General features: G+C 51.8%; 1 protein-coding gene across 2 annotated transcripts; it reads left to right on the top strand.

Annotated features, from left to right (window-relative positions):
• Window positions 1–2,714: 2,714 nt before the first annotated feature.
• Window positions 2,715–25,017, top strand: ZSWIM4 (zinc finger SWIM-type containing 4). 2 transcript variants are annotated; one of them, XM_080937271.1, is made up of 14 exons: window positions 2,715–2,881; window positions 4,517–4,718; window positions 8,074–8,430; window positions 9,861–10,009; window positions 10,086–10,236; window positions 12,392–12,559; window positions 12,961–13,311; window positions 14,853–14,990; window positions 15,174–15,428; window positions 15,695–15,830; window positions 18,723–18,877; window positions 20,153–20,316; window positions 22,111–22,192; window positions 23,277–25,017. In XM_080937271.1, the coding sequence occupies exons 1-14, from the start codon at window positions 2,744–2,746 to the stop codon at window positions 24,134–24,136; spliced, it is 3,306 nt and encodes a 1,101-aa protein (XP_080793397.1). In that variant the 5' UTR covers window positions 2,715–2,743; the 3' UTR covers window positions 24,137–25,017. The 2 variants fall into 2 exon arrangements, with proteins under 2 accessions (XP_080793397.1, XP_080793398.1); XM_080937272.1 differs by lacking the exon at window positions 2,715–2,881 and adding an exon at window positions 3,760–3,855.
• Window positions 25,018–25,306: the final 289 nt, after the last annotated feature.

The following is a 25,306-nucleotide window of genomic DNA, read 5'->3' as shown; positions in this document are numbered from 1 at the left end:
TCCTCTGGGTTGGTGGTGATCACTTTTACCTAAGCCAGTGGTTCCCAGTCTGTGCGTTGTGATCCTACCCCCTTGGCATACCTCTATCTCCAAAAATATTTACATTGCTATTCACAACAGTAGCAACAAATATACTGTTATGGTTGGGGTCAGCACAACATGAACTGTATTTAAAAGGGCCACAGCATTAGGAAGGCTGAAGCCGCTGCATCAACTCATCTTACCCTATGTCTTAGTCAGGGTTTTATTGCTGTGAACAGACAAGGCAAGTCTTATAAATAAAAACATTTAATTGAGGCTGGCTTACAGGTTCAGAGGTTTAGTCCAGTCAGTATCAAGGCAGGAGCACGGCAGCATCCAGGCAGGCATGGTGCAGGAGGAGCTGAGAGTTCTACATCTTCATCCAAAGGAAGCCAGGGACAGACTGAGCATCCTCAGGCAGCTAGGAGGAGTGTCTCCAAACCCATCCCCAGAGTGACACACTTCCTCCAACAAGGCCACACCTTCTACTAGTGCCACTCTCTGGGCCAAACATATGCAAACCATCACACCCTAAAAGTTCCAAAAGCAACAATAAAATAGAGAAAATATTTGTAAAAAACCTTCAGGCCAGGCATTAATCCCAGCATTTGGGAGGCAGAGGCAGGCAGATCTCTGTGAGTGAGTTTGTTCAGGACAGTGAGGGCTATGTTAAAGATTCCAATTTTGGTGCTGGTTAGTTGGGTTTTCTATTTTATTTTACATTTTTTCAACTTGACACAAGCTAGAGGCACCTGGGAAACAGGAACTTCAGCTGAAAAAATACCTCTAGCATACCGGCCTCTAAAGTGTGTGGAGGCCTTTCTTGGTCAATGATTGACATGGGAAGGCCCAGCCCACTGTGGGTGGAGCCATCCCTGGCCTGGGGTGTATAAGAAAACAGACTGGGAAGCCATGGGGCACAGGGCAGTGAGCATCCTCCTCCTGTGGTTTCTGCTTCAGTTCCTGCCTCCAGTTTCTGCCCTGGTTTCCTTCAGTGATGGCTGTGATCAGGACATGGAAGCCAAATAAACCCTCTCCACCCAATTTGCTTTTGGTTATGGTCTTTAACAAAGCTATAGAAAGCTGGGACAAACGAAATAGCACACATGTTTAATCCCAGCATTCAGGAGGCAGAGACGGTGGGTCTCTGTGAGTTTGAGGTCAGCCTGGTGACATAGTGAGCTCCAGGACAGCCACAGCTACATGGTGAGACCCTGTCTCATCTCAAAACACACAAACAACACACAGAAATAAAGAAACAAAACCAGGGCTGCAGTTTTTGAGACAGGGTCCCACTGAGGATGTAAGGTCCCCTGGAGCTGGAGTCATTAGAGGTCATGTGCCATGTGGCTTCTGGGAATCAAATTCAAGTCTTCTGGGCTCCATTGACCAATGCTCTTAGCCTTCTCTCCAGTTCCTCCACTGTGTGCTTTCATCCTAAACATAACCAACCCCACTTGAGCAGCCCTGTTTCAAGGGTTCACACGCTACTTACTAGTGGCTATTGTTGCCACCATGGGGAGAGAGACCTGTCCAAAAGCAACCAGTGAGCCAGTGCCAGAGAGTTACGGTTGTGAGGCCTGGGGCAGGAACCGAGTTCCCAGTCGGCTTCTGGGTATCAGGTTGGGTTTTCCTCCTGCTTTGAGGATCCTGAACACTAAATAGAATCACAGCTAGGTTTTAGTTTGAGTATCTACTTCACGCTGGGCGCTGTTCCACGTGCTGACTTGTCTCCCCATGGACATATTCTTGATTCATGGAGCTAGGGGTTCAGAGAGACATTTAACAACCTCCTAACCCTGGCATCTCAGAGTTCTGAAGGATGAGGCAGGAGGATCTCCAATCAGACTAGCCTGGGTTACATGAGAGAAGGGGTGGAGGTGGGGGCGTCTAATTCTGGACTAGATGAATAAATAATGGTGGAGAAGCCGCGAGGGTAGGAAAACTCAGGGACATGGGGGTGGGGTGGAAAAAAGTGACGAAGACGGTGAGCAGCTTCTGCACTGTGGAAAATATAAGCTGAGTCAGGGGGAAAAAACGGCTCGAGGTGGGGGATTTGACATGCATTAAGTCGAACCTAATGAAACTGCCACTCCCGTGTGTCGAAATGGGCAATTTCATGTTCATTCCACATACGTAGAAAGGATTGAGGTGTCTTAGCTCGCAGCTCAAGTTTACAGCCTACAAGAGCATTGCTAGGAAGGCTGTGGTCGGCTCTTAAAGCATCCAAACCATACCAACCACCCAGAGAGGTTGAATGAGTATCTAGGGTCACACAGCCCAGAGAGACTCAACCCCAGCCCGGAGGCGGCCGGAAGCGACCCTCCGTAAACAAAGCCGTGTGTAGGCGCAGCCCCAGCCGCCTGGCTCGTGGGCCGGCCCAAAGGGGCGGGGAAGGAATGTTGTGAATGAACGTGAGACCGCCCCGAAACTCCTCACAAGGCCGAGCCTTGTGGTCCCTTCGCTTTGATTGGCCCATACCGCCCCGTGATGGACAGCGACTCCTCTTGCGACCTCTTATTGGATGGCAAAGAAAAGACGGACATGGAGATTGTCAAATGAAAAGCGGCTACTCGGAGGCGGGTCTTCAAAGACAGCCAATAGCAAGAGAGAAGTAGGGCGGCGGGGGCGGGGCCTCGACTGAGGAGGCAGCAGCTGCTAAGACGGCTTCATTGTTGTGAAGAGTCTTAAAGGGGCCGCGTCGTCCGGCCGGCTCGGCCGGATGGAGCCCCCGGCGGCCAAGCGCAGCCGGGGCTGCCCCGCGGGGGAAGAGCCCGGGACCGGGGCCCGTCGCAGTCGCCCCGAGCCGTTGCTGGACCTCAGCGCCAAGCGGGTGGCCGAAAGCTGGGCCTTCGAGCAGGTAAGGCCCCGGCCTGCCCCAGGCCTCATAACTCACCCCCTCCCCAGCAGGCAGCCCCCCCGCCCCCCCCCCTGAGCCTCTCCGCCCGCAACCCTTCCGGTCCCTATACAGATCTCTTCTCTTCCCCAAGAGAGGCACCAGCCCAGAGACCCACACTGCCCTGCTCCTGCCTTAGGGTTTCCCTGTCCCACCCTCCAGGAAGGAGACCCCCCCATCTCTGCAGAGCCTATACAAGACACCCCTGTATCCCTGTGCTCCAGTCTCCAAAGCCCACCAGTCTCTCCAGACTCCCCGACTGTGGGACAAGAGGCAGGGTCACTAAGGGAAGGGCTCTGTGCCCCTCCTCCCTCCTCCACCCCCCCCAACTATTCCAGAGCCAAGATTGGTATACACTGGCAGAGTCTCCTAGAACCCCTACTCTGTCACTTGTCATGGAGCCCCAAAACGCCCCTCTCCCTGTTTTAGGGTCCCCCAAGAAGATGGGAAAGGACAGAGGCTTCACTCAGTCCCATACAGCTGTCTTTGAGTCTGACTTTGAGGGTGTTCTTTGCCCCACAACTCTTCCTGCGTTAGGATGGATGGGTTTGGGCTAATCGTGGACTGAGCAGGCTCTGATTCATGACCGGAAAATCCCTCCTTAGTCATCTGCCAACTGTCAGGAGCCCAATCACTGACTCCCCCTTCTCGCAGAAACCTGGGTAGGGCCTCTGTGCTGTTCACCCTATGTGACATGCACAGAATAACCCTAAAACTGGCTTCCGGACTCCCACAGATCTGCCTTGTCCCAGCCAGGTGCTAATAGAACTCGGGAAAGCTTCTGGAGCCCTTTGGGAGTTGTTCTCATTTTGAGGAAACTGGGGCACAGAGAGGTTGAGAAACTTGCCCAAGGTCACCCAGCCAGTCACTAGCCAACTCAGATTGGAACACAGCCTCAAATGTTGGTTCTTTTCCTTGGAGTCCACAGGAGATAGCAGGTCAGCCCTTCCCCCCTAGGGGCTTTTCTCAGGGGAGGAACAGGGGGAAGAATACCCAAGGTGGTACTGATCGTTGGGAGTTTGAGCTCTTTGGTTTAGGGGTCCTAAAGAGCTGAGTTTCACTTCATATCTGATGCAGCGGTGCTGAACCCCTCGGGGTCTGAGACTGTGACACTGACCCAGTGCTGTGGTTTCAGCATCTTTTGTTCCTGTGAAGCCATAAGGGGCTGACCAGAGGGAAGGCTAGGAACTCACGTCCTTGGTCATTCTTACACTCATGTCTAACAATGTCTTGTCCCACACAAAGCCTGGGCTTAGGAGGGTTTTACTTCAGACCCCTGGGACCTGCCTGTAAAAACGTCTAGAATGCTAACATAAGCCAGGCACTGTTGTAAATAAATACTATAGTATTGAAAACGATTTTGTTTCTGGGGGTTTCACTGTGTCACCCAAGCTGGCGTTGAACTATTTGGCACAAGTACAGCCTCCCAAGTAGTTGGGATTTCGAGGTGCACCACCAGGCATGGTGGATTGTCACACTGCTCTTTTAAATTTGGGAAGACAGACTCAGAGAAGTCAGTGGTGTCCAAGGTCAGGCTGCTTATAAATAGCAAAGCCGGGATCCTATCCCGGGTTTCTAACCCACCAACGCTTCCCACAGGTGGAGGAACGGTTCTCCCGGGTGCCAGAGCCGGTTCAGAAGCGCATTGTGTTCTGGTCTTTCCCACGGAGTGAGCGAGAGATCTGTATGTACTCATCGCTAGGCTACCAGCCCCCAGAAGGTGAGCAGGACACCCGGGTACCGTTCACCCGTGGGCTGCACCTGCTACAGAGTGGGGCCGTGGACCGAGTACTTCAAGTGGGTGAGTGAGATGCGAGGGCATTCTCCAGGTACAGCACTGGGGAGGCAGAGGCAGGCGGTGGGGAGGCCAGCCTGAGCCTACATAGTGAGATCCCATTCGATGGATGCGGGCAGAAAAAAGTACTAAAGGTGGGGATATAGTAGACCTCAGAGATCAGGACTTTGGGGAGACTCGGGGAGCGGAAGGTGAACCAGAAAGTGTGGGTACAGAATGACTAGGCATTGGCAGGAGGACCCAGGGAAGGGAAGAAGAAGGAGGTGGAGCTGCTGCTGGGTCCAAGCAAAGGGCTTGCTGTAGGGATGGAGACAGATTATGAGCTGACAGTGAAGGATGTCAGGCTGATGAATGTAAGAAAATGTGGAGAAACGAGGAGGAAGCAGGGTCCCAGGGAAGGGGGGGTGGTTGACCACAGGAAGAGCCAATTCCTAACCTCACAGTGGTGTACAAAGCCAAGGGACAGATAATGCTAAAGCTGGATATGGTGGCACACAGTTAGAGCCCCGTGCTGAGGAGGCTGAGACTACAGGGTTTAAAGGTCACGACCAGCCTGGACTAAACAGGGAACCCTGCTTTGAAAACCAAAACAGGCTTAGTGTGGCGTTCCAGGCCAGCTAAGGCTTCATAGTGAGACCCTGTTTCAACAACAAACAGAATGATCACAGGCTGGATGCAGGTAGAAGATGGTCACACAAATTTCTGGGAGAGAGTTTGAGGCTTAGGCAGCCATGTCCTGGGAATGATTGTGATCAAAGCCATGTGTAGGACAGTAGAGTGACTATAGTTGACAAAAATTTATTGTGTATTTTATAAAGAACCAAAAGGAAGAAGTTGGAAGCTTCCAAACACAGAAATAATCGCTGTCAAAGGAGCAGGAAAAGCCAGTTACCCATTCTGACCATCGTGTGTTGTATTGAATTACCACACCGTACACCACGGATGTGCACAATTACTGTGTTCTGATGGGGGCAAAGACTGAAGTTTAAAAAAGAAAGAAAGAAAAGTACCACTGAGCAACTAAATAAGCAAGTGTAAGGCCAAGAGGGGCGGGCTCAGACCTCAGGCAGTGTCACGAAGAGAATGCACACATCTGGGCTCTCAGTAAGGCCAAGGAGCAAAAGTTAGAGCTAAAGGAGAAAACAGACCCCAGGCAGTGTGCTCAGTAGTTCTGAAATAGAAGGAAAGAAAAGGACCGGAGAAAGCTGGATTTGGGAAACAGGGAGGAAGGGGAAGAAATGCCAGCACTGAGCATGGAAAACAACAGCAGTGATGGAGCAAAAACATGACTCAGACTTTATCCCTGGCTTTCCATGATACCTGGTCATGGCTCAGCCAAGGTGACCCTGCCTGGTAGCCTCTGTACCCCTTTTCCTGGGCATAACCTAGCCACAGGCCCCATGGGCACCCCTGGTATGAGGAAGCCATACCTTGCATGACGCAGGTTGCATCAGGCTGCCCAACCAGTTGGATGAGCCCGACAGACACTCAGGACTGCCCAGGACTTGCTCCATCATCCCCTTGCCCTCAAGTGCCACGGGCCTTTGGCATGTTCTAAGGAAGTTCAGAGCTTCTAAAGCTGTTGTCACCATAGCAACCCAAGGGCTGGTAAAAGCATTTCAAACATCGTGTCTGTTGTTAATACTGTTTATTGATCATTAGAATAAGACAGAGCAGCAGGGGACATGGCTCACTTGGTAAAGCGCCTGCTGTTCAAGCGTGAGGACCTAAGTTGAGTTGCTCGGCATCCATGCACAGTGTAACATGTCTGTTCACAGCACTAAGGGGGGGGGGGGGCTCTGTAGCTAGCTGGCTAGCCCAGCCAAGGGACTAGCTTCATGTTCGAGGAAAGAACCTGCCTCAAAGAATAAGGTAGAGGCTCAGTTGCTCGCTGTTTCTGCTTGGGTGGGAGGGTATCCTGGGACTCGAACGCCTGGGGACTGTAAAGCTCCGAGGAGAAAAGGTATGCCAGTGGAAGGGCATCTTGAGACATGGGGGCCCAGGAGCCATGCAGCTCTGAGGTGGGACAGTGTCCCAAGGGAAGGGCTTGCTGAGCCCAGGGGCCAGACATCTCTGAGAGGAGGCCTCCTCCAAGAGCTGTTGTCGCTCCCAGGGAGGGTCCCCAGCTGAGCTGAGGAACCCAGGATCCTCTGTTCTGCTCCACTTCCTTTCATTCTTGGTTTCTTCTGGTGAGAGTCTCACCAGGCAGGAAACCTCATGAAAGAGATTTATTGGAGGGTCTAGGTGTGGATGGATGAATCCAGGCATGGCTACCCTCACTCCCGGGAACAGACAGCGGGGAGATGAACGAAGGGCAGGGCTGTAGGATCTCTGAGGTGGTGGCACTTTTCAGGGCAGAAGTTTCCAGATTGAGGGTTGGTGGGATTTCAAGTCCTGAGCTTGAGGAGCTCAGGCTTTGGTGGGTTCTCCTGTTCAGGCTTTGGTGGGTTCTCCTGTTCAGGCTTGGGTGGGTTCACCTGTTCAAGGATTGGTGAGGTTTTGTGGGAAGATCAGGGATTAGTGGGTTTTCCTGCTCAGGGATTGCTGACTTTTTTTTTCCACCCCGTTGTCACTGTATCAGGCTCAAGGGCTAGGGTGGGAAGTCCTTCTGGGCCACACGTAACTTTGGCTGAGGAGCCATCTCTGTGGAGCTGCTTAGGGAGGTTGGCGAGGAGGTGCTGCTACCGTGGACAGCTCCTGTAGTGGTATTTAAAGAAGGTTTTAGGCTGAGACAGGAAAGAAGGCATCCATCATTGAGGGAGAGAGTGCCTGCTGAGAGGGGGAAGGAGATATGTCACTGTCACCGTGGACAGCTCCTGTAACTGCTTCAGGCTGAGGAGCTATGGGGTCCGGCCATTTTGTGGGGCATCTTACCCTGGCTGTACGCTGGGACAGGAAGAAGGGACTAGCCGCTGCTTTCATGTCTTTTGTGGAGTGTCTCTTAGGGACTTCACTCACACCTTTAATCCTGGCATTCAGGAGGCAGAGACAGGCGTATCTCTGTGAGTTTGAGGCCAGCTTGGTCTAAATGGCCTATTCCAGGACACTCAAGGCTACACAGAGAAACCCCATCTCAAGAAACCCAAGATAAATAAACAAGATGAAGAGCAATCGAGGTGATCCCCCAAAACGAATGGGGGTTTTGTTTAGGACCCCACTTTATCAAGCCATTCTAAATGCTTATGAGTAACCCATTTATTATTAGAGCTGCATGAGCAGATTATTGTTGCTGTGTAGGGACAGATAGTGAAACTGAAGCGTGAATAGGTTAAGTGATCTGCATTGGGTTTCTCAGCAGAACTATGCAGCAAGCAAGGTCTTGCTGGGATGATCCCGTCTCCACAGTGTGTTTTTGTCTTAGGGTTCCACCTGAGTGGGAATATCCGAGAATTGGGAGGCCCGGGAGAACCAGAGCACCTCTACCACGTCTCCATCAGCTTTGACCGCTGCAAGATCACATCTGTGAGCTGCGGCTGTGACAATCGAGACCTCTTCTACTGCGCCCATGTGGTGGCGCTGTCATTGTACCGCATCCGTCATGCGCGCCAGGTGGAGCTGCGGCTGCCCATCTCTGAGACTCTGTCACAGATGAACCGGGATCAGCTTCAGAAGTTCGTGCAGTATCTCATCAGCGCACACCACACTGAGGTGCTACCGACCGCCCAGCGTCTTGCTGATGAGATCCTCCTGCTGGGCTCTGAGATCAACCTGGTTCATGGTGAGTAGAGGGAAGGAGGGGCCGTGATGCAGACACAAGCGGTGTGGGTGCCATCCTGCCCTGCTTTGGGGGATGTTACATACCAAGAAAGAGGCACATCCTTAGGTGCCTGACCCCAGGGCACCTGGACAGTTAGAAATAGAGAAGTTGTGGTGGCACTGGCCTGTCATCTCAGGACTGGGGAGGCTGAGGTGGATTGAAGCACAGTGCCATCCTGTCTCATGTTGAGAGCGAGAGGGGTCGGGGGAAAGAGAGAAGGGAGAGGCAGTAAGCCAGAGCAGAAGGGTCAGTCATGGGGTGAGGTACCTTCACAGGATGAGGTGTCTCAGAATCCCAGGGTAAAGACTTAAAGGTGAGTGTTATGATGGGGTATGGATGGAGTTCAGGAGGTGCTGGAAGGAAGGGGTCTGCTGATGTTTTGTTGGGCTACAATGGTAGAAAGGTAACAGTAGTGGATGAGCGTTAATGCAGGTCATGGGTAGGTTCCAGGAAGTTATGATTCATCACTAGGGTGAACTGATACCGTGGAGGAAGAATATTGGGATGAGCATATGGGCCACTTAGCGCAGTGAGTGGACTGATCGCTGGAAGGGCAGCTGAGGAGAGATGGCTTTGATGAACTCTTTGAAAGGCCAGAGGGTAGCCAGGCATAGTGGCACACACCTTTAACCCAGCACTCAGGAGGCTGAGGCAGGTGGAACACTGAGTTTGAGGCTAGCCTGGTCTACATAGTGAGTTTCAGGACAGCCAGAACTACAGAGTAAGGCCCTGTCTTTAAAAGAACAAGAGAAAGAAAGGCTGACAGAGCAGTAGATGCACGCCGGGAACTGAGGAGTCGGTGTTCCGGGAGGAGCATGTAGGAGTGATGGAATGGAAGGGGAAGCGTGTTTGTGAACAGGTGTAGCTCAGCGAGTGAGCAAAGGCTGGTCGGTAGTTAAATCTGAGGCTAGATGTTTTGAGGGGTAAGACAAGTCTGAGGATGGGCAGGTGGAGTCAGGGTGGGAGGAAGGCTGGTGAACTAGGCCGTATAATGGCTGTGGTGAAGAGGAACTGGTATGGGGATGAGATGGATAGAAGCTGGCTTAATACGGATGGGTGGTGTCCAGTAAGACGGTGACGGATGAGGAAATGGACCAGCGCCTGGCGTTTTGTGGACGAGGAATGGGTACACGATGTCTCCATAGATGGGCGATGGGTACCTGGCTGAGTGAGTGACGGGGCTGTAGCGGTCCTGACACAATGGGTGGATGGACAGATGTGTTCATGGGATTTTAGGTGGAGAGATGGCTGGATAGGTGCGTGGGTGGTGAGCTGATAGGTGGATTGCTGCTGTGGTGGGATTGCTTCAGATGGGAAGATTATTGAGTTAGGAACGGACAGAGGAAGGACTGACACCCTCTCCTACGCTACACTTGTCTGTTCACTCACAGGTGCCCCAGATCCCACGGCGGGTGCAGGCACAGAAGATGTCAACCGCTGGCATCTGGATGAGGAGCAGATCCAAGAGCAGGTGAAGCAGCTGCTGTCCAACGGTGGCCACTACGGGGCCAGCCAGCAGCTGCGCTCCATGTTCAGCAAGGTGCCAAGGCTGGGGATGGGCAGCGCAGAGGTCCCGGTGTGCGCTTCCCTTTCTTACCGCTTGCTTCTCCGCACAGGTGCGGGAGATGCTTCGGGCACGGGACTCTAATGGGGCGCGCATGCTGATCCTCATGACTGAGCAGTTCCTGCAGGACCCTCGCCTGGCCCTGTGGCGGCAGCAGGGCGCTGGCATGACAGACAAGTGCCGGCAACTGTGGGATGAGCTGGGTAAGGCCTAGACCTTGGTTCCCGTCCACATTAGCATCTGAGCCCCAAGTCTTAACTCCACTTAACATTACTAAACCCTTCCAGCGTGCCAGCCATCCTGCTGGGTGCTCGCACTCCCAGAGAGAAGAAAACACAAAACTCTGGCTCTCCTGGGATTAATATCCAGTAGAGAAGATCATGATTAATGTTAAGTTTAGGGCCGCAAGCTTGCCTAGCACGAAAGCCAGAGTTCCAGCTCCAGCAAATGTGGATGGATATGTTCATGGATAGTGGGTAGATGGGAGGATCCATGCTTGCATAGATGGTTAAATGCTACACAGCTTTGTCCCACGGGGTCCCAAATCCTCCCAGGCACAGATATCTGGGATGCCCAAGACCCTGACATAAAAGTAGCAGTGCCACAGAGAATCTGTGTACACCCCTTTATACAGTTTTGTTTCGTTTTAATTCAGGGACTCATTGTAGCTCAGGCTGACCCCAAGCTCACAGTGTTGCTAGGGATGACCCTGAGTTCCTGGTCTTTCCTCCGCTACTTCCCAAGCGCTGGAGGGCTCACTGGTCACCACTGCAGATGGCTGGATTGATTGATGAACTGATTGGTTGATGCTGAAAATAGAACCCAGATTCTGCTAAGTGTGCACTATACCCCAAGCTGAGACTCACTTGGTCCTTTGTGTTCGCTACCTTATCTCTAGCTAACTTCAAATACAAGGTCAGGGCCACAGAAGTAGTTGTCATCATATTGTTTGACAACAGTAACAAGAAAAGGGCGGCTGTTCCTATCCAGTAAAGACACAGTTTTTTTTGTTTTTGTTTTCTAAAGTCCTTTCAGTTCAATCCATGATTCATAGACTCAGCAGATGCTGGACCCTCTTATGTGGGGCTAAGGTTTTAGGCTACACCACAGCTCACAGTTTTACAAAACTAAATAGTGTCTTCAGCTTTGTTAGGCCCCACCAGTGTAACAGAAGAACAGCCAGACATAGGTCACCTTGGGTGGGGTGCAGCCAGTGTTTGGATGTTTGTGTGTCAGGAACAAGGCCTCAGGATCGTCCACAGTACCGTATGTACACAGTTACACGTAGGGAAGTATCCCAATAAGACATAGCTGTGGACACTTTATGTTTTTAGACAGTCTTGCTCAGTATAGCCTAGGCTGGCTCAGTTCTGCCTAGCTTCCCGAGTGCTTGGTTACGGGCATGTACAACCTGCAGAGCTACTCTGGTCTCTTTGAACTTTGTATCATTTTCATAAATCACAGAATGATCTTTTTTTCTTCTTAGCATTTTCTTCACCATTCAGAAATGTGAAAATATGGCAGGGCTAGTTGGAAATCCACCTTGGAGGTTGAGACAGGAGAGTGACAAGTTCTAAGCTAGCTCAGGCTATGGAGTGACACTCAGCCTCAGAACAAGAGCAAAGACAAATCTTAACTTAGTAGAGATCCCAGGGGAAAAAGAAAAGCCAGACTGTGGGTTGAACTTACCATATGTATAGTATTTTGCCCATTGCCTGCTGTGCCCTGTGTCGGATGATAAAAAGCAATGTGGAGGGCTGGAGAGATGGCTCAGTGGTAAGAGCATTGACTGTTCTTCCAGAGATTCTGAGTTCAATTCCCAGCAACCACATGGTGGCTCATAACCATCTGTAATGAGATCTGATGCCCTCTTCTGGTGTGTCTGAAGACAGCCTCAGTGTACTTAAATATAATAATTAAATAAATATTTAAAAAAAAAAAGCAATGTGGACAAGGAGAAAGAAACAATACAAAATCACACGAGGCACTAAACAGGGTCGAGTCCTGACTACCAGTTCACATGCGGTTTGACCTAGAACCAGAGGAGTCTCTGCCATATCAGTTCCCCAACCCCCAAGTTACATTTATTTATATTGTGTGTATATGTGTGGGCATGCTGTAGTGCACATGTGTGGGTCCAAGGGACTGAACTTGGGTCATCGGTCTTGATGGCAAGCACTTTGACCCACTGTGCCCTCCCACTGGCCCTATTTTATTTCCTCACCATACATAATATGAGGAGACCCTGAGCTGCAGCCCACGTTCAGGATAGGACACATGCCCAGGCTGCAGCAGCTGCTTGCCAACCTGTGTTAACAGTGTTGGCCTGGTTACTGAGTCTCTCTGTCTGCTCTTCAGGGGCTTTGTGGGTCTGTGTCATTTTGAGCCCACACTGCAAACCAGACGAGCGGTCGGGCTGGCTGCAGCTGCTTGGCACATGGGACAAGCTAGATGTGTGCCCACTGGAAGAGGGCAACTATTCCTTGGACATTTCCAGCCTACAGCCTGCTCTAACCTCCAGGACAGGTAGGAAGGGGCCCTGCTCTCTGTTTCCAGCAAAACCGTCACCACTTCCATCATAGCACTGTGTCCCAGGAGAGACAGGGCGAGAGAGCTGAGACATCCGTAAGGACAATGAGGCTCACTGATGGACAGGGGGAAGGATAGGAGTCCAGCGGGAGGGGCAGTGATGTGAGTGTGGGTGAGCAAGTAAAGAGGGAGCCAGAAGAAAGACAGCAGAGAGGAGCAGACCCTTGCTCACCTGTGTGTCAGCTCTGTGACAGATGCCAGCCCCACTTTCCCTTTTGCTTAAAGAATTCACATCCATCACCTCCCTGGGGGGGACCCCAGGTTGGCACCTGAGGGGAGAAGCTGCCTCAGCTTGACTGCCAGCACCGCCATTACCACACTGAACATATTTCCTGCAGGCTCACAGGGTGAAGAGGAGGTGACAGCCACCAGTACCCGCCGGACAGTTTTCAGCCGAGCACTGCAGGCTGGACAGTTGCACTGGAATGACAGCCACCTGCAGAGGATCCTGGCCAGTGACTCCTGTGGCCCCAGCCTCACTGGCAATATGGGAGGTGACAAGCCAGCCTTTGATCCTCAGGGCCACCCCATCTGGCTAGGCGAACCTTTCCCCACTGCCTGTGCACGGGTGGATACTTTGCGTGCCCATGGTTATCCCCACAAGGCTCTGCGACTGGCGTGTGCCATAATCAACACCATGCGGCTGCAGCGGCGACACCAGCTTGAAAGCTACAAGCAGCAGAAAAAGGGTGAGCAGGGACTCGGGCCCAAGGCACACGCCAGCCCCATGAGAGGAAGCAGAGGGTCTGGGTACTGCAACCCCATCTCCTACTCTCAGCATCACGTGCAGAAAGGACTTATCATTAGTACTGCTGGGTGAATCCCGAGCTCTGTGCTGGGAGAACTCAGTGGGTCAGGTGCAGGTCTGTGGTAGAAGATGGCTACCATGCTTGAAGCCTTGGGTCTCCAGAGAAAGAGCAGAAAAGACAAGGATTGGGCCAGACATCTAGCAGCCATGTACAACTCGAGGGCCAGTTCCCAAGAGACACCACAACTTGTCCCCAGAACCTCAGTTTGCACCTTGCAGTGGCCGCCCCTACTCACATAGCAATCGCCACAGAATAATAATGGCATTCTTCTGTTCATCCACATTTCGTGCAAGGCAGGCTGGTTAATGTAGAGGCTTCCAGACCCTGTAGTAAGCTGCTTTCCACTACATGACCCTCAAGGTATGTTTTGCAGGGTAGAAAGAAGGAAGCTAGATTAAACTGTTTGATACAGAATTTGCTTACTTTTAAAGCATGGGTAACAAATTGAGCTGTGTTTCAAATTCACAAACATGGGCTAAGGGTGTGGTTTATTAGGCAGAGTGCTTGCCTAGCATGCATTTTATACCTTAGCACTGTATAAGGCAGGCATTGCCACGCCTCTAAGCCTAGCCTTCGGGAAGTGGAGGCCAGCCAGAGTCAGAACTTCAAGGCCAGAGATCCAGGCCCGTGTGAGACCCTGTCTCAGATAAATAGATGGATAGATAGATAGATAGATAGATAGATAGATAGATAGATAGATAGATGCATAGATTAAAAACTAAGCTGAGGTAATGGCTTAGTAGGTAAAGTGTTGGCTGTGCAAGCAAGAGGATCTGAGGGTCTGAGTTTGTCTACCCTGTTACCCACATACAAGCCAGGCATATTGCTGTCCCCTGGTACAAGGAGTTGGAGACAGCAGATCATAGGGCATTTCTGGCAACAAGTCAGGCCCCAGGATTGAAGTTTCACTGAAGAGCTCCTGTCTCAAAAGACAGGTGGCCGGAGGGGCTCCCTACCCTGAACTTTATCCTCAGTACATGCACACACGTGCACACACCACACGCACACAAGCACACCAGTCGCACTGAACTAAAGGAAAGATACTGTGACTAAGTCTGGGGACAGAAGGAAGGCACTGGCTGAGGTCTCGCAGTGCAGCTGATGAAGAGTGTAAGGGAGGGACAGGCTCTAGAGTGCTGGAGTCAGAGGGAATCTCCAGGTGCCTTGTTCCAAGATCAGTGGAGGTCAGTGGATGCCAGCCCCAGGATATTCGGGGGTCTGTCATGGAACTTTCATATTGCCTCTCAGGAGGCCTCAACGCCTTTGAGCTTGGCAGCAGAGATGGGGAGGGGATAGGGCTAGAAGAAAAGAGTACTGCTTTGCATGTTGCTCACAGGCTGGAGATGGGCATAGGGATGGGAGGAGGAGCCTCCAGAGCTTGGGTGGATGGCTGGATAGAAGCCTCCTCTTCCCTTCTGCAGAACTGCTCCAGAAAGGTGCTACTGGTGTCACAAGCACTGAAGGTTGGGTGGGCCATCCCCTGGATCCCATTGGCTGCCTCTGCAGGGCACTGCTGGAGGCCTGTCGCCTGGAGGAGGAGCCTCACTCTCTTTTCCCAGGTACCCACCCCAAAAACCCTTGCAGGAGGGCTAGCACCCAAGTACTGGCCAGATATGCCCTACCAAGGCAAGTGCTTGAAGTGAGTTGGGACTCTTCTCTGAGCCTCTCTCCACTTCTGTCACCAAGCTTGGGCCCAAGGGGGATGGTCTAGAGCTCAGCAGCTGTGGATGTGTCTTCCTCAGACTCAGCCCCAGAGAAGCGAAAGCTGTCCTACCAGCACGTGCCGGTGCCGGGGAGCCCTGGAGAGTCCTACTTGGCACTGGCACTGGAAGTGGCACTCCTGGGGTTAGGGCAGCAGCGGGCCCTGCCAGAGGGCCTGTACGCCCAGGACAAAGTGGTACGGAATGAAGAGCAGCTACTGGCCCTGCTGGAGGAGGTGGAGCTGGATGAGCGGCTGGTGCAAGTGCTACGAAAGCAGGCTGGGCTGCTGCTGGAAGGTGAGCCCACTCTCACCCAACACATTGTAAACCACGCCCCATGGCCTGGCCCCGCCCATGGCCTGGCCCCGCCCATGGCCTAGCCCAATTGGCTCTTTGCAGGTCTTCACCCTCTAATGGTGGGGCAGGTGCACCCCCCCATCCTGTATCCTCTCATTCTCCCTCACTGCGAAGTGCTGCCTAGGGACCCCCCTCTTTTGTTCTGTAACTCCACATGCATTTGGAGCACAGGGATAATGGAAACTGAACTCCTCCCGTCTCTGTAGGAGGCCCTTTCAGCGGCTTTGGGGAAGTGATTTTCCGGGAGAGCGTACCCATGCACACCTGTGCCCGATACTTGTTCACTGCGCTGCTGCCCCACGACCCAGATCTGGCCTTCCGCCTGGCGCTCCGAGCCATGAGGTAAGGGTGGGAGAAGGGAGTCAAGAGGCTAGTAGTCCAAGCAGGGTCTCAGTCTAGTTAGTGAGGCCTCCCGCAGCCCATGCAAAAGGCTGTGTGTTTTACTGTTAAATGGAAGCGTATAATACAGTAAACGTAAGAATAATCAATGACTAGGGACCCCAAACAAGCTCAAGTGCAGGCTTTTTGTAGGAGGGTTTGCCTCATCTTACTTACCATAGGCCGAGTTGGAGACTTGGGTAGCTGATTTCCTGCACTGGGGGTGTGACTCAGTCAGTGGTTACAGTTGCCTAGATGTTCTAAGGTTGGGGTCACCGCCCAGCAATGTCCTTATAACAGTTTTTTTTTTCCAGCACTTATATTTCTATTCATGTTTAAACTACATGTAGGTTAGTGTCGGCATTAAGTCATTCAACAAATGCTTCTGCCCCAGCTGGACCAGCGTGTTGGTGGTGGCAAATGCGGCACAAACGGCAGGTGGAGCCGAGGTGCTGACAAGGACTCGGTCTGCCCCATGTGCAGATGGTGCTCCAGGGCGTAGGGAGAAGAGGACAGAAAGGGGAAGGACTTGGACAGAACGCAGCAACTTCCCATGTGGGCTTTAAGGGAACCTGGCAGAAAATCTTAAGCTAGTGGAGGGAGCAGAAGGGCTGTGTGGGCGGCCCAGGCACTGGCCTGGACTGACTGCAGAACCTGGTTGGCTCCCTGAGAACACACTGCTTCCCAGTGTTCTTTTCCCTTCTGATAGGGTCTATGAAGGAAATGTAGCTTCTGAGCTCCCCATGAGTTCCCCGTGGGTGTGTGGTTGGTACCCCTAGAGGAAGGGCTAATACAGGGGCTGTATCTACCACATACGCAGCTCCTCCCACTCACAAACTGGCCGATTCTCGGGGCATCTGAATGTCTGGTCCTCTCTGATGAGGTTTATTTTTGTTTGGAAGCAGTGTCATGTAGCTTAGGCTGGCCTCAAACTCTCTGTGTAGCCAAAGATGACTTTGAACTCATGATTCTTCTGACATGCAGCACCATGCTTAGCTAAATATGTTTTCTTTGTCTTTTGTTTTTTTTTTTTTTTTTTTTTTTTTTTTTGAGACAGGGTTTCTCTGTGTTGTCCTGGCTAGCTGGAACTCACTCTGTAAGACCAGGCTAGTTTCCAACTCAGAGATCCTCCTGCCTCAGTGTCCTATGTGCTGAGACTAACGGCATATAGCACCACAAAATGCTTAAATGCATTTTCTTTTTTAAAAAATATCTATTTATGTATCATATATATGTATATATGTATATATATGATATATATATACACACACACTGTAGCTATCTTCAGACACACCAGAAGAGGGCATCAGATCTCATTACAGATGGCTGTGAGCCACCATGTGGTTGCTAGGAATTGAACTCATGACCTCTGGAAGAGCAGTCAGTGCTCTTAACCACTGAGCCAGCTCTCCAGCCCTTAAATGCATTTTATTGTCTTTGTTTGTTTTTTAAGACAGTTTTTTGGTGTAGTCCTGGCTGTCTTAGAACTTGCTCTGTAGACTAAGCAGCCCTTGAACTCAGAGTTTCACCTACCTCTGCATCGTAAGTGCTGGAATTAAAGGTGTGTACCATCACTGCCAGGCCAAAGTGCATGTTTCTGATAGTCAGGTGTGATGACACAGGCCTGTAATCCCAGCACATTGAGTCTGAGTTCCAGAACAGGTTGAGCTGTTAAGACTGGATCTCAAACCTAGATCGTTGATATGTGGTGAGAGTGGGGAAGACGTGGGTAACTAGAGTTGGGTGGATGATAAAGCATAGATGAATATGTGGTACCTGTGATCTAGCTTTTCCAACTCTCACCCCCCCCACCCCCACAGCACAAACTCAACATAGTATTCTGTCGTTCCCTTTTAGAGGATCCCATGTGTCTGTCTTTTCTCTCTCTTTTGGGGGGGTGGGTTCTTTCTGTGCAGACTGGCCTGAGACTCCTTATTTAAGTAACTGATTTATTTTCACTTTACTTGTGTCTTGACTGCATGTCTGTGTGAGGTGTCAGAGGCTCTGAAGCTGCAGTTAGACAGTTGTGAGCTGCCATGTGGGAATTGAACCCAGGTCTTCTGGAAGAGCAGCAAGGACTTGGAACCACTAAGCCTAGTCCTGGCTGAGACTCTCAACCTTGTAGCCTTAGCCTTTGCAGTGCTGCTGGGGCAGGTGTGGGCCACCATGCCTGGCTTGTTATCTGCTCTAGCTCCTTTCATGACTGAAGCGCTGTGGTGTTTCTCTATGCCTGGTGTCTCAGTGAACTTTCCAGCCGTATAGCTGCATCTGATGGTATTTCATTCCTCTTATAGCTGAATAGCTTATTCCTCTCCGGGTGTTACATTTTCTGTAGCTGTTCATTGTGTTCACATGTGTTGACTGTGTGACAACATGGCCATTGTGAATTGTGGTACAGTACCCAGCAAGCACCCTATCGCTTTAACATACTGATTTGCTGTGGACATGTGCCCAGCAGTGAACTTTCGGGTTGAACATGTATGTGCATGCGTATGTGCATGTGTGTGTATTTCTGTTTTTAGTCTCCAAGGAGCTCTAGAACTTCTGCTTTCTGTGACAGTTGGACTAACTCACATGGCAACCATGCATAAGCTTCTGTTTTCTTTTGTTTTTGGAGCAGAGGACCAAATGCAAGGCTCTGCTTATTAGGCAGCTGCTCTGATTCTGAGCTCAGCCCCCAGTGCCTCAACAAGTTCTTCTTCCCCACCCTTACCAGGATGTGTATCTTCTCTGGATGATAGTGGCCATTCAGATCCCAGACATTTTTTGGTTATGGTGCTGGGGATGGAACCCAGGGCCTCGTGGGGCAGAAAGCAGTAGTAGCATCTCTCTGTGCTGTCTTCTCCCCTGCTCCAGGCTGCCTGTGCTAGAGACAACATTCCCAGCTGGAGAAGCTCACCCCAACCCACTGGACTCCATCATGAGTAACCGCTTCCCCCGTTGGTTCATCCTTGGCCACCTAGAGACCCGCCAGTGTGAACTGGCCTCCACCATGCTGACCGCTGCCAAAGGTGAGGGCAGTGACAGCCATCCTTCTAGTGTCCTGATGTCCCCCCACCCACAACTTCCTCTCTGTCCCACTTCCATTTCCTCCCACACCCAACCTTCACTTGTTTGCTGGTTTTGTTTTTAGTTTTCTTTCTTTTTTAGGTTTCATTCATTTATGTGTGCGAGTGTTTGCCCGAATGTTTGTCTGTGTACCAAGGACTCATGGAGGCATCAGATCTCTTGGGTAGAGACAGTTGTGAGCTTCAGCGTGGGTTCTGGACATGGCTAGGAGCAAACTCTGGTCCTCTGAAGAACAGCAGTGCTCATAGCCACTGAGCTGTCTCTCCAGCCTGTTCTTGTTCTGAGACACAGTCTCACAATGAATCCCAAGCTTGCCTGCAATGCGCTGTGCAGCCCACACTGGCCTTGACTCATGATCTTCCTCCCTTGGTCTCAAGTTCAGTGGTAGAGACCCTGCTTAGCGTGTGTGAAGCCCTGAGCTCCCCCAGCATGACAAGAACAAACAGAGGGCCTGGGAGGATGATGGTAAAGCACTTGCCACCCAAGCATGAGAGAAGACCTGAGTTCAGTCCCCAGATCCCATAAAAAGATAGGCATAAGGGTAGGTACTCTGCCTCTAATCCCAGCACTTGGGAGGCAGATGTTGAGGAAGGCATATATCAGTCATCCTGGCTTCCGTTCCCAACAGTGCAAAGCGATGACACCGATAAATGGAGCCTGTGACTAGAGCAGAGGGAGGGGTGTAGGTGTGAATGGAGCACAGGGAGGGGTGTAGGTGTGAATGGAGCACAGGGAGGGGTGTAGGTGTGAATGGAGAAGATGGAGGGGTGTAGGTGTGAATGGAGCACAGGGAGGGGTGTAGGTGTGAATGGAGCACAGGGAGGGGTGTAGGTGTGAATGGAGCATAGGGAGGGGTGTAGGTGTGAATGGAGCACAGGGAGGGGTGTAGGTGTGAATGGAGAAGATGGAGGGGTGTAGGTGTGAATGGAGAAGATGGAGGGGTGTAGGTGTGACTGGAGCACAGGGAGGGTATAGGATCAATCGCAGTGGCAATGATTTCAGTAGAGCCGGCACAGAGAGTGTGGTTAACACAGGGTCTGTCCCCAGCCCTACACACACAGCTAACACTTACACAGCCTCTTAAAGCTACCTCTTGGCAGAAGCACTGCTGAGTTCCCTGCCATATACAGGAGGTCCTGTGTGCAGGACTGGTGTGAGGGGCCATTCAGCCCCTCTTCACTGGTGCTCCAATTGCGCTCCTTATTACTTCTCCCCAGGAGATACCAAGTGGCTGCACGCGGTTCTGGGCTCCGTCCAGCAAAACATCCACTCCCCAGCCCTGCTCTTCAAGTTGGCACAGGATGCCTGCAAGACGGCCACACCAGCCAACGCACCGCCAGACAGCATGCTGCTGAGCATCGCACTGGAGCTCGGCCTACAGGTACTCCAGCTAATGTCACCGCAGGGTCTATGTTCTGGGGGCCTGGATGGGAACCCTGCTCCTGGGGCAAAGGCTGACACAGAACTTAACACTTCTCAGGGTAGAGTTATAGACCAAAACTGAGGTGATAAGAGATCACTGTAGATCTCTGATGCTTGTGAATGGGACCCATCTCTAGGACTGTGGTTGAAGCTAGTGGATAGGCCACAAGAGGCTGAGAAGAGAGGCTGAGACTGGAGAGGTGGCTCAGTGGTTAAGAGCACCGACTGCTTTTCCAGAGGTCCTGAGTTCAAATCCCAGCAACCACATGGTGGCTCACAACCATCGGTAGTGGAATCTGATGTTCTCTTCTGATGTGTCTGAAGACAGCTACAGTGTACTCATATGTAATAAATAAGTTAATCTTAAAAGAGAGAGAGTTGGAGGCTAGCCTGAGCTATTTGAGCTCAAAAATAAATAAACCCATACTCCCACCCAAAAAAAAAAAAATAAAGAAAAGAAAAAGCCGCCCAGCTCAGATGCCAGGTGTGACCACAGGACTGCAGGGTTATAGTAGGTTGGACTAGGCCCTCTGTTCCATCTCTAGTAGAAAAAAAAAAAGTTAATCAGAAAAGAAAGAAATAGAGCCTCTGGTTGCCTCTTGGTACAGTTAGGTAAAATAAAAACCGTGAGGCTAGAGAGATGTCTCAGCAGTTCCAGTGATTGCTCTTCCAAAAGACCCATGTTCAATTCCCAACATCACATGGCAGCTCACAACAAATAGGCTGTAATTCCAGTGTCAGGGGGTCTGGTGCCCTTTTCTGGCCTCTGCTACTGATAGATGTAGTGAACAGACAGGTGGAGGCAGAACACCCATACACATTACATATAAATAAAGTACGGACCATGAGTGTGGCAGGCTCCACCAGTAAGGAGGCCCCTTGGGACTGGGGCATACAGTAAGGCTAGCTGGGGTTGTGGCTCAGGTGAAAGGCTTCCTTGAGCTTGTAAGCAAGAGTTATGGCTGAATATCAATCACTTCCTGTGACGGCAAGGCTGAGGCCAGTCTTCGTGCCGCCCATAGATAAGCAGTCAAAGGCATAGATATCTGGGTCCTAGCAAGGCTAGATGGGCATGGGGACTGGAACACACAGACAGTTCCAGAGACTGTGAATATGTGAAAACAGCGTCATGTAGTGATGCACCTGCCATCCCAGGACTGGGGAGACTGAGTGGAAGGACCTGAGCTCACAGCCAGTGTGGGCTACAAACCCTGTTTCAAAAAAGACCAAACAAGCTAAGAGTGGCTGTCAAGATGGATCAGTCAGTAGAGTGCTTGAAGGGAAAGTTAGGTGCCCAGAACCCAGGTTAAAAATACAATTTAAAAAAAAAGCTGTAATCTGCTGGGTATATTGGTGCACACTTTTGATCTCAGCATTTGGGAGGTAGAGACTGACAGATCTCTGGGTTTGAAGCCAGCCTGGTCTACAGAGCAAGTTCCAGGACAACCAGGGCTACACAGAAAAACCCAGAGAAATTTGAAGAAGCAAAAGCTATAATCCCAGCACTGGAAGGTAGAGACAAAGCCCTAAGGTTTGCTGATCCACCAGTGCAGCCTGGCAGGTGGGGCCGAGATGGGGCCTGGAGAGCTAGCAGCCGCACCTCTCCCAGTGTGTTTATCCCTACTTCATAAGCCAGACACTGAAGCCAAAGATACCTCAGCCAGGTCTGCTGCATCAGCTCTGCCTCCAGCCTCTAGGTGCTAAGCCATCAGCCATAGCAGGACTCTGAGGACCCCCTTCCCTTTCCCTCCAGGTGATGCGGATGACACTGAACACAATGACTTGGCGGCGCAGGGAGATGGTTCGCTGGCTTGTTAGCTGTGCCACGGAGATTGGTAAGTACAGTGAGGAAATCAGACAGGCACCAGAAAAGCTGGCCCTGCCTGGCGTGCTAGGCAGCCCTTTAACCCAGCACTCAGACGGTAGAGGCAGGTGAACCTATAGGCTGAGGCCTGCCTGGCCTGCATAGAGTGTTCCAGGACAGCTGAGGCTTCACAGTAAAACTGCCTCAAAGCAGACAGATAAAAACAAAACAAATGCTAGCCATTCCTTCCTGTTACCAGCTGTAGGCCAGCCCTGGAGGGAACCTCAGGAGGGGAGGGTGGAGGTGCTTCCTGGTGGGTGGTCAGGCTGAACTGGATAGGAATCTAGCCACTCTTGCTCTTCGAAGAAGGGGAAATTTTCTATCCAGACATGGTGGTGCCCCTGGGTCTGGGCACTGGGCAGTTGAGTCAGTAAACAGCCTGGGCTTATAATGAGACCTTGACTCAAGACTCCGCAGCCTGGAGCTGCGGCTCAGCAGTACATGATTCCTTAGCTGGGGTGCAGGTCTACCCAAGCACCAGACCCTGTGTTCTCTCTGGACATGGCGGTCCATGACTAATCCTGCCACTTGGGGGATTGAGGCAGGAAGACCAGAAGTTGATCCTTAGCTACATAGCAAGTTTGAGGTAAGCCCAGCTGCGTGAGAGCTTGTCTGGTTTTTTTAATTAATTAATTAATTTCACATGTATGGGTGTTTTTACCTGCATGTATATCTGTGTGCCACGTGTATACCTGTGGAGGCCACATAATCCCTTTGAGTTATGGATGGTTGTGAGTCACCATGTGGGGTTAGGAATCAAACCGAAGGCCTCTGAAGAGCAGTCAGTGCTCTAACCACTGAGCATCTCTCCAGCCCCATGAGATCTTGTCCTTATAAACAGAACACACAAACAGAAAGCAATTGGGCATGATGACCAGCTCTTGGGAGGCAGAGGTAGGTGGGGCTGCATAGTGAGATTAGCCCCTCCCCCAAAACACAGTGTGTGTATAGTGAAGCTGGGAGGGTGCAGAGCCAGTGGCTGTAGGTGGGAGGGAAGGGGTAGGGCCTCGCTGCACAAACCCACACTCTGCCCGGTTCCCTCTCCCCACACCCAGGCCCACCAGCGCTGATGAGCATCATGAAGAACTGGTATTCCTTGTTCACCCCAGTGGAGGCAGTCACCATAGTGGCAGTGACTGGCACCACGCATGCCACTTTGCTGCGCCTGCAGCTAGACACGACTGGACGAGAGGAGCTCTGGGCCTGTGCCCGCACCTTGGCACTGCAGTGCGCCATGAAGGATCCCCAGAACTGCGCCTTGCCAGCCCTGACCCTGTGTGAAAAGAACCACGCAGCCTTCGAGGCTGCCTACCAGATCGTGCTGGATGCTGCAGCCGGTGGCCTTGGCCACGCCCACCTCTTCACCGTCGCTCGGTATATGGAGCACCGAGGCCTGCCTCTGCGGGCCTACAAGCTGGCCACACTAGCCTTGGCGCAGCTCAGCATCGCCTTCAACCAAGACAGCCACCCCGCTGTCAACGACGTGCTGTGGGCCTGCTCGCTCAGCCACTCGCTGGGGCGGCATGAATTGTCAGCCATTGTCCCCCTCATCATCCGCAGCATCCACTGTGCACCAATGCTCTCAGACATCCTACGACGCTGGACGCTCTCCGCACCCGGGCTTGGCCCGCTGGGGGCCCGCAGGGCTGCCAAGCCACTTGGGGCTGACAGGGCACCGCTTTGCCAGCTCCTGGATGCTGCCGTCGCTGCATACATAAGCACCAGCCACTCTCGCCTCACCCACATTAGCCCACGCCACTATGGCGACTTCATCGAGTTCCTGGGCAAAGCTCGAGAGACCTTCCTTCTGGCACCCGATGGGCACCTCCAGTTCGCACAGTTCTTAGAGAACCTTAAACAGACCTACAAGGGGAAGAAGAAGTTGATGCTGTTGGTTCGGGAGCGGTTTGGCTGAGGGACTGCAGAAAGCTGGGAGCATGGGGGTCCCCTGGCTGGCCTGCCTTCCTCACACAGGAGGCCCGTGGCTACTTCCAGTTAAGTCACAGAGGTGGGAGGCAGAGGGTGACACCCTTCCAAGTGTGTGCCTAGGAGCAGACAAATAGGAGATCTGAGGATCCGAAGCCATACTGCTAACTAGACCTCTGCAGGGAGCGTGTGCCTGGGCACCTCACAAATAAGCGAGCTCTGGCTCTCCCAGATTCATAGCCAGGACTTCCAGGCGAAGGGCTGGGGTGCAGAATGAAGTTAGTCCTCAAATTCAGAGCAGTAGAGGTTCCAGAGCCCGGCCAGGTACCTGGGGACTTCAGGTAGTTAAATCCCACTGTGTGTCCCTCTCCCACAGCTCAGGGGTCCTGTCCACTGCCCAGTGCTTCCAGCACAAGCTTCCCAGAACTTCACCCCCACTGAAGGATATTAAGAGGTCTTGGGCCTCTGCCACATACCTCACCCCCAAATACCCTTGTCAAGCCAAGGCCTGTCTTCTTTTGGGCACCAAGGTCACAGGGTAGGCCGGGGATAGCTCTCTGCAGGCCAGACCCCACCACTAGTAACTGGATACACAACTCAGGAACCAGGCTTCCCTCTAACCTGTCGAGGAGGCGCAGGCAGACAGCCAGGGACCCCGTCCTGTCTTCCTCTTGCTCTACACCTTCATTTGTTTCCCCACTTCCTTGGTTTACCCATTTCTGCATCTCTCTCAAGTCCCAACTGCTGACAGAGGCCTTCCTATATCCCAGGCCTTGGCCCAGGGAGAAAGAGAAGGGAGAGCCTCCACCCCAAATGAACCCGTCTTCTCTCTTGTATATTAAGGAAAAAGTTGGCATCATTTTGTAACTTTTTTTCTTATTTATTGAATCTCATACTGTATTCTCCCCCCCTCTTTTTTTAAAAAAGAATTGAACACAACTTCTTTTTAACTGTGAGATTGGGTTGCATTGCCACACCAACACCCAGGGCCGGGGAACCTAACCACCTGCTCCATTAACCAAAGTTTCCATCTTGGTTTTTGAGCACAGCTTCGAGAGTGGGACGGGGAGGGGGGGTCCTGCTGGTTTGTTCCCGTAGTATCATGGTGACCGACACAAGAGCCACCTCTGCCTGGCAGTTTTACTGTAAGTCAGGAGGC

Source organism: Micromys minutus (genome assembly GCF_963924665.1).
Source record: "Micromys minutus genome assembly, chromosome: 24".
Classification (NCBI taxonomy): Eukaryota; Metazoa; Chordata; class Mammalia; order Rodentia; family Muridae; genus Micromys; species Micromys minutus.
The sequence above is the reverse complement of the archived record's forward strand: the minus strand, read 5'-3'. Positions and strand labels throughout refer to the sequence as shown.

What these genes read in the sequence shown, in the direction of transcription:
- ZSWIM4 (XM_080937271.1), top strand. Translation starts at nt 2,744, where the DNA reads ATGGAGCCCCCGGCGGCCAAGCGCAGCCGGGGCTGCCCCGCGGGGGAA. An exon ending in GGACCGAGTACTTCAAGTGG is followed by an intron (nt 4,719 to 8,073) that starts GTGAGTGAGATG and finishes TTTTTGTCTTAG; the next exon opens with GGTTCCACCTGAGTGGGAAT. An exon ending in GCCTCACTCTCTTTTCCCAG is followed by an intron (nt 14,991 to 15,173) that starts GTACCCACCCCA and finishes TGTCTTCCTCAG; the next exon opens with ACTCAGCCCCAGAGAAGCGA.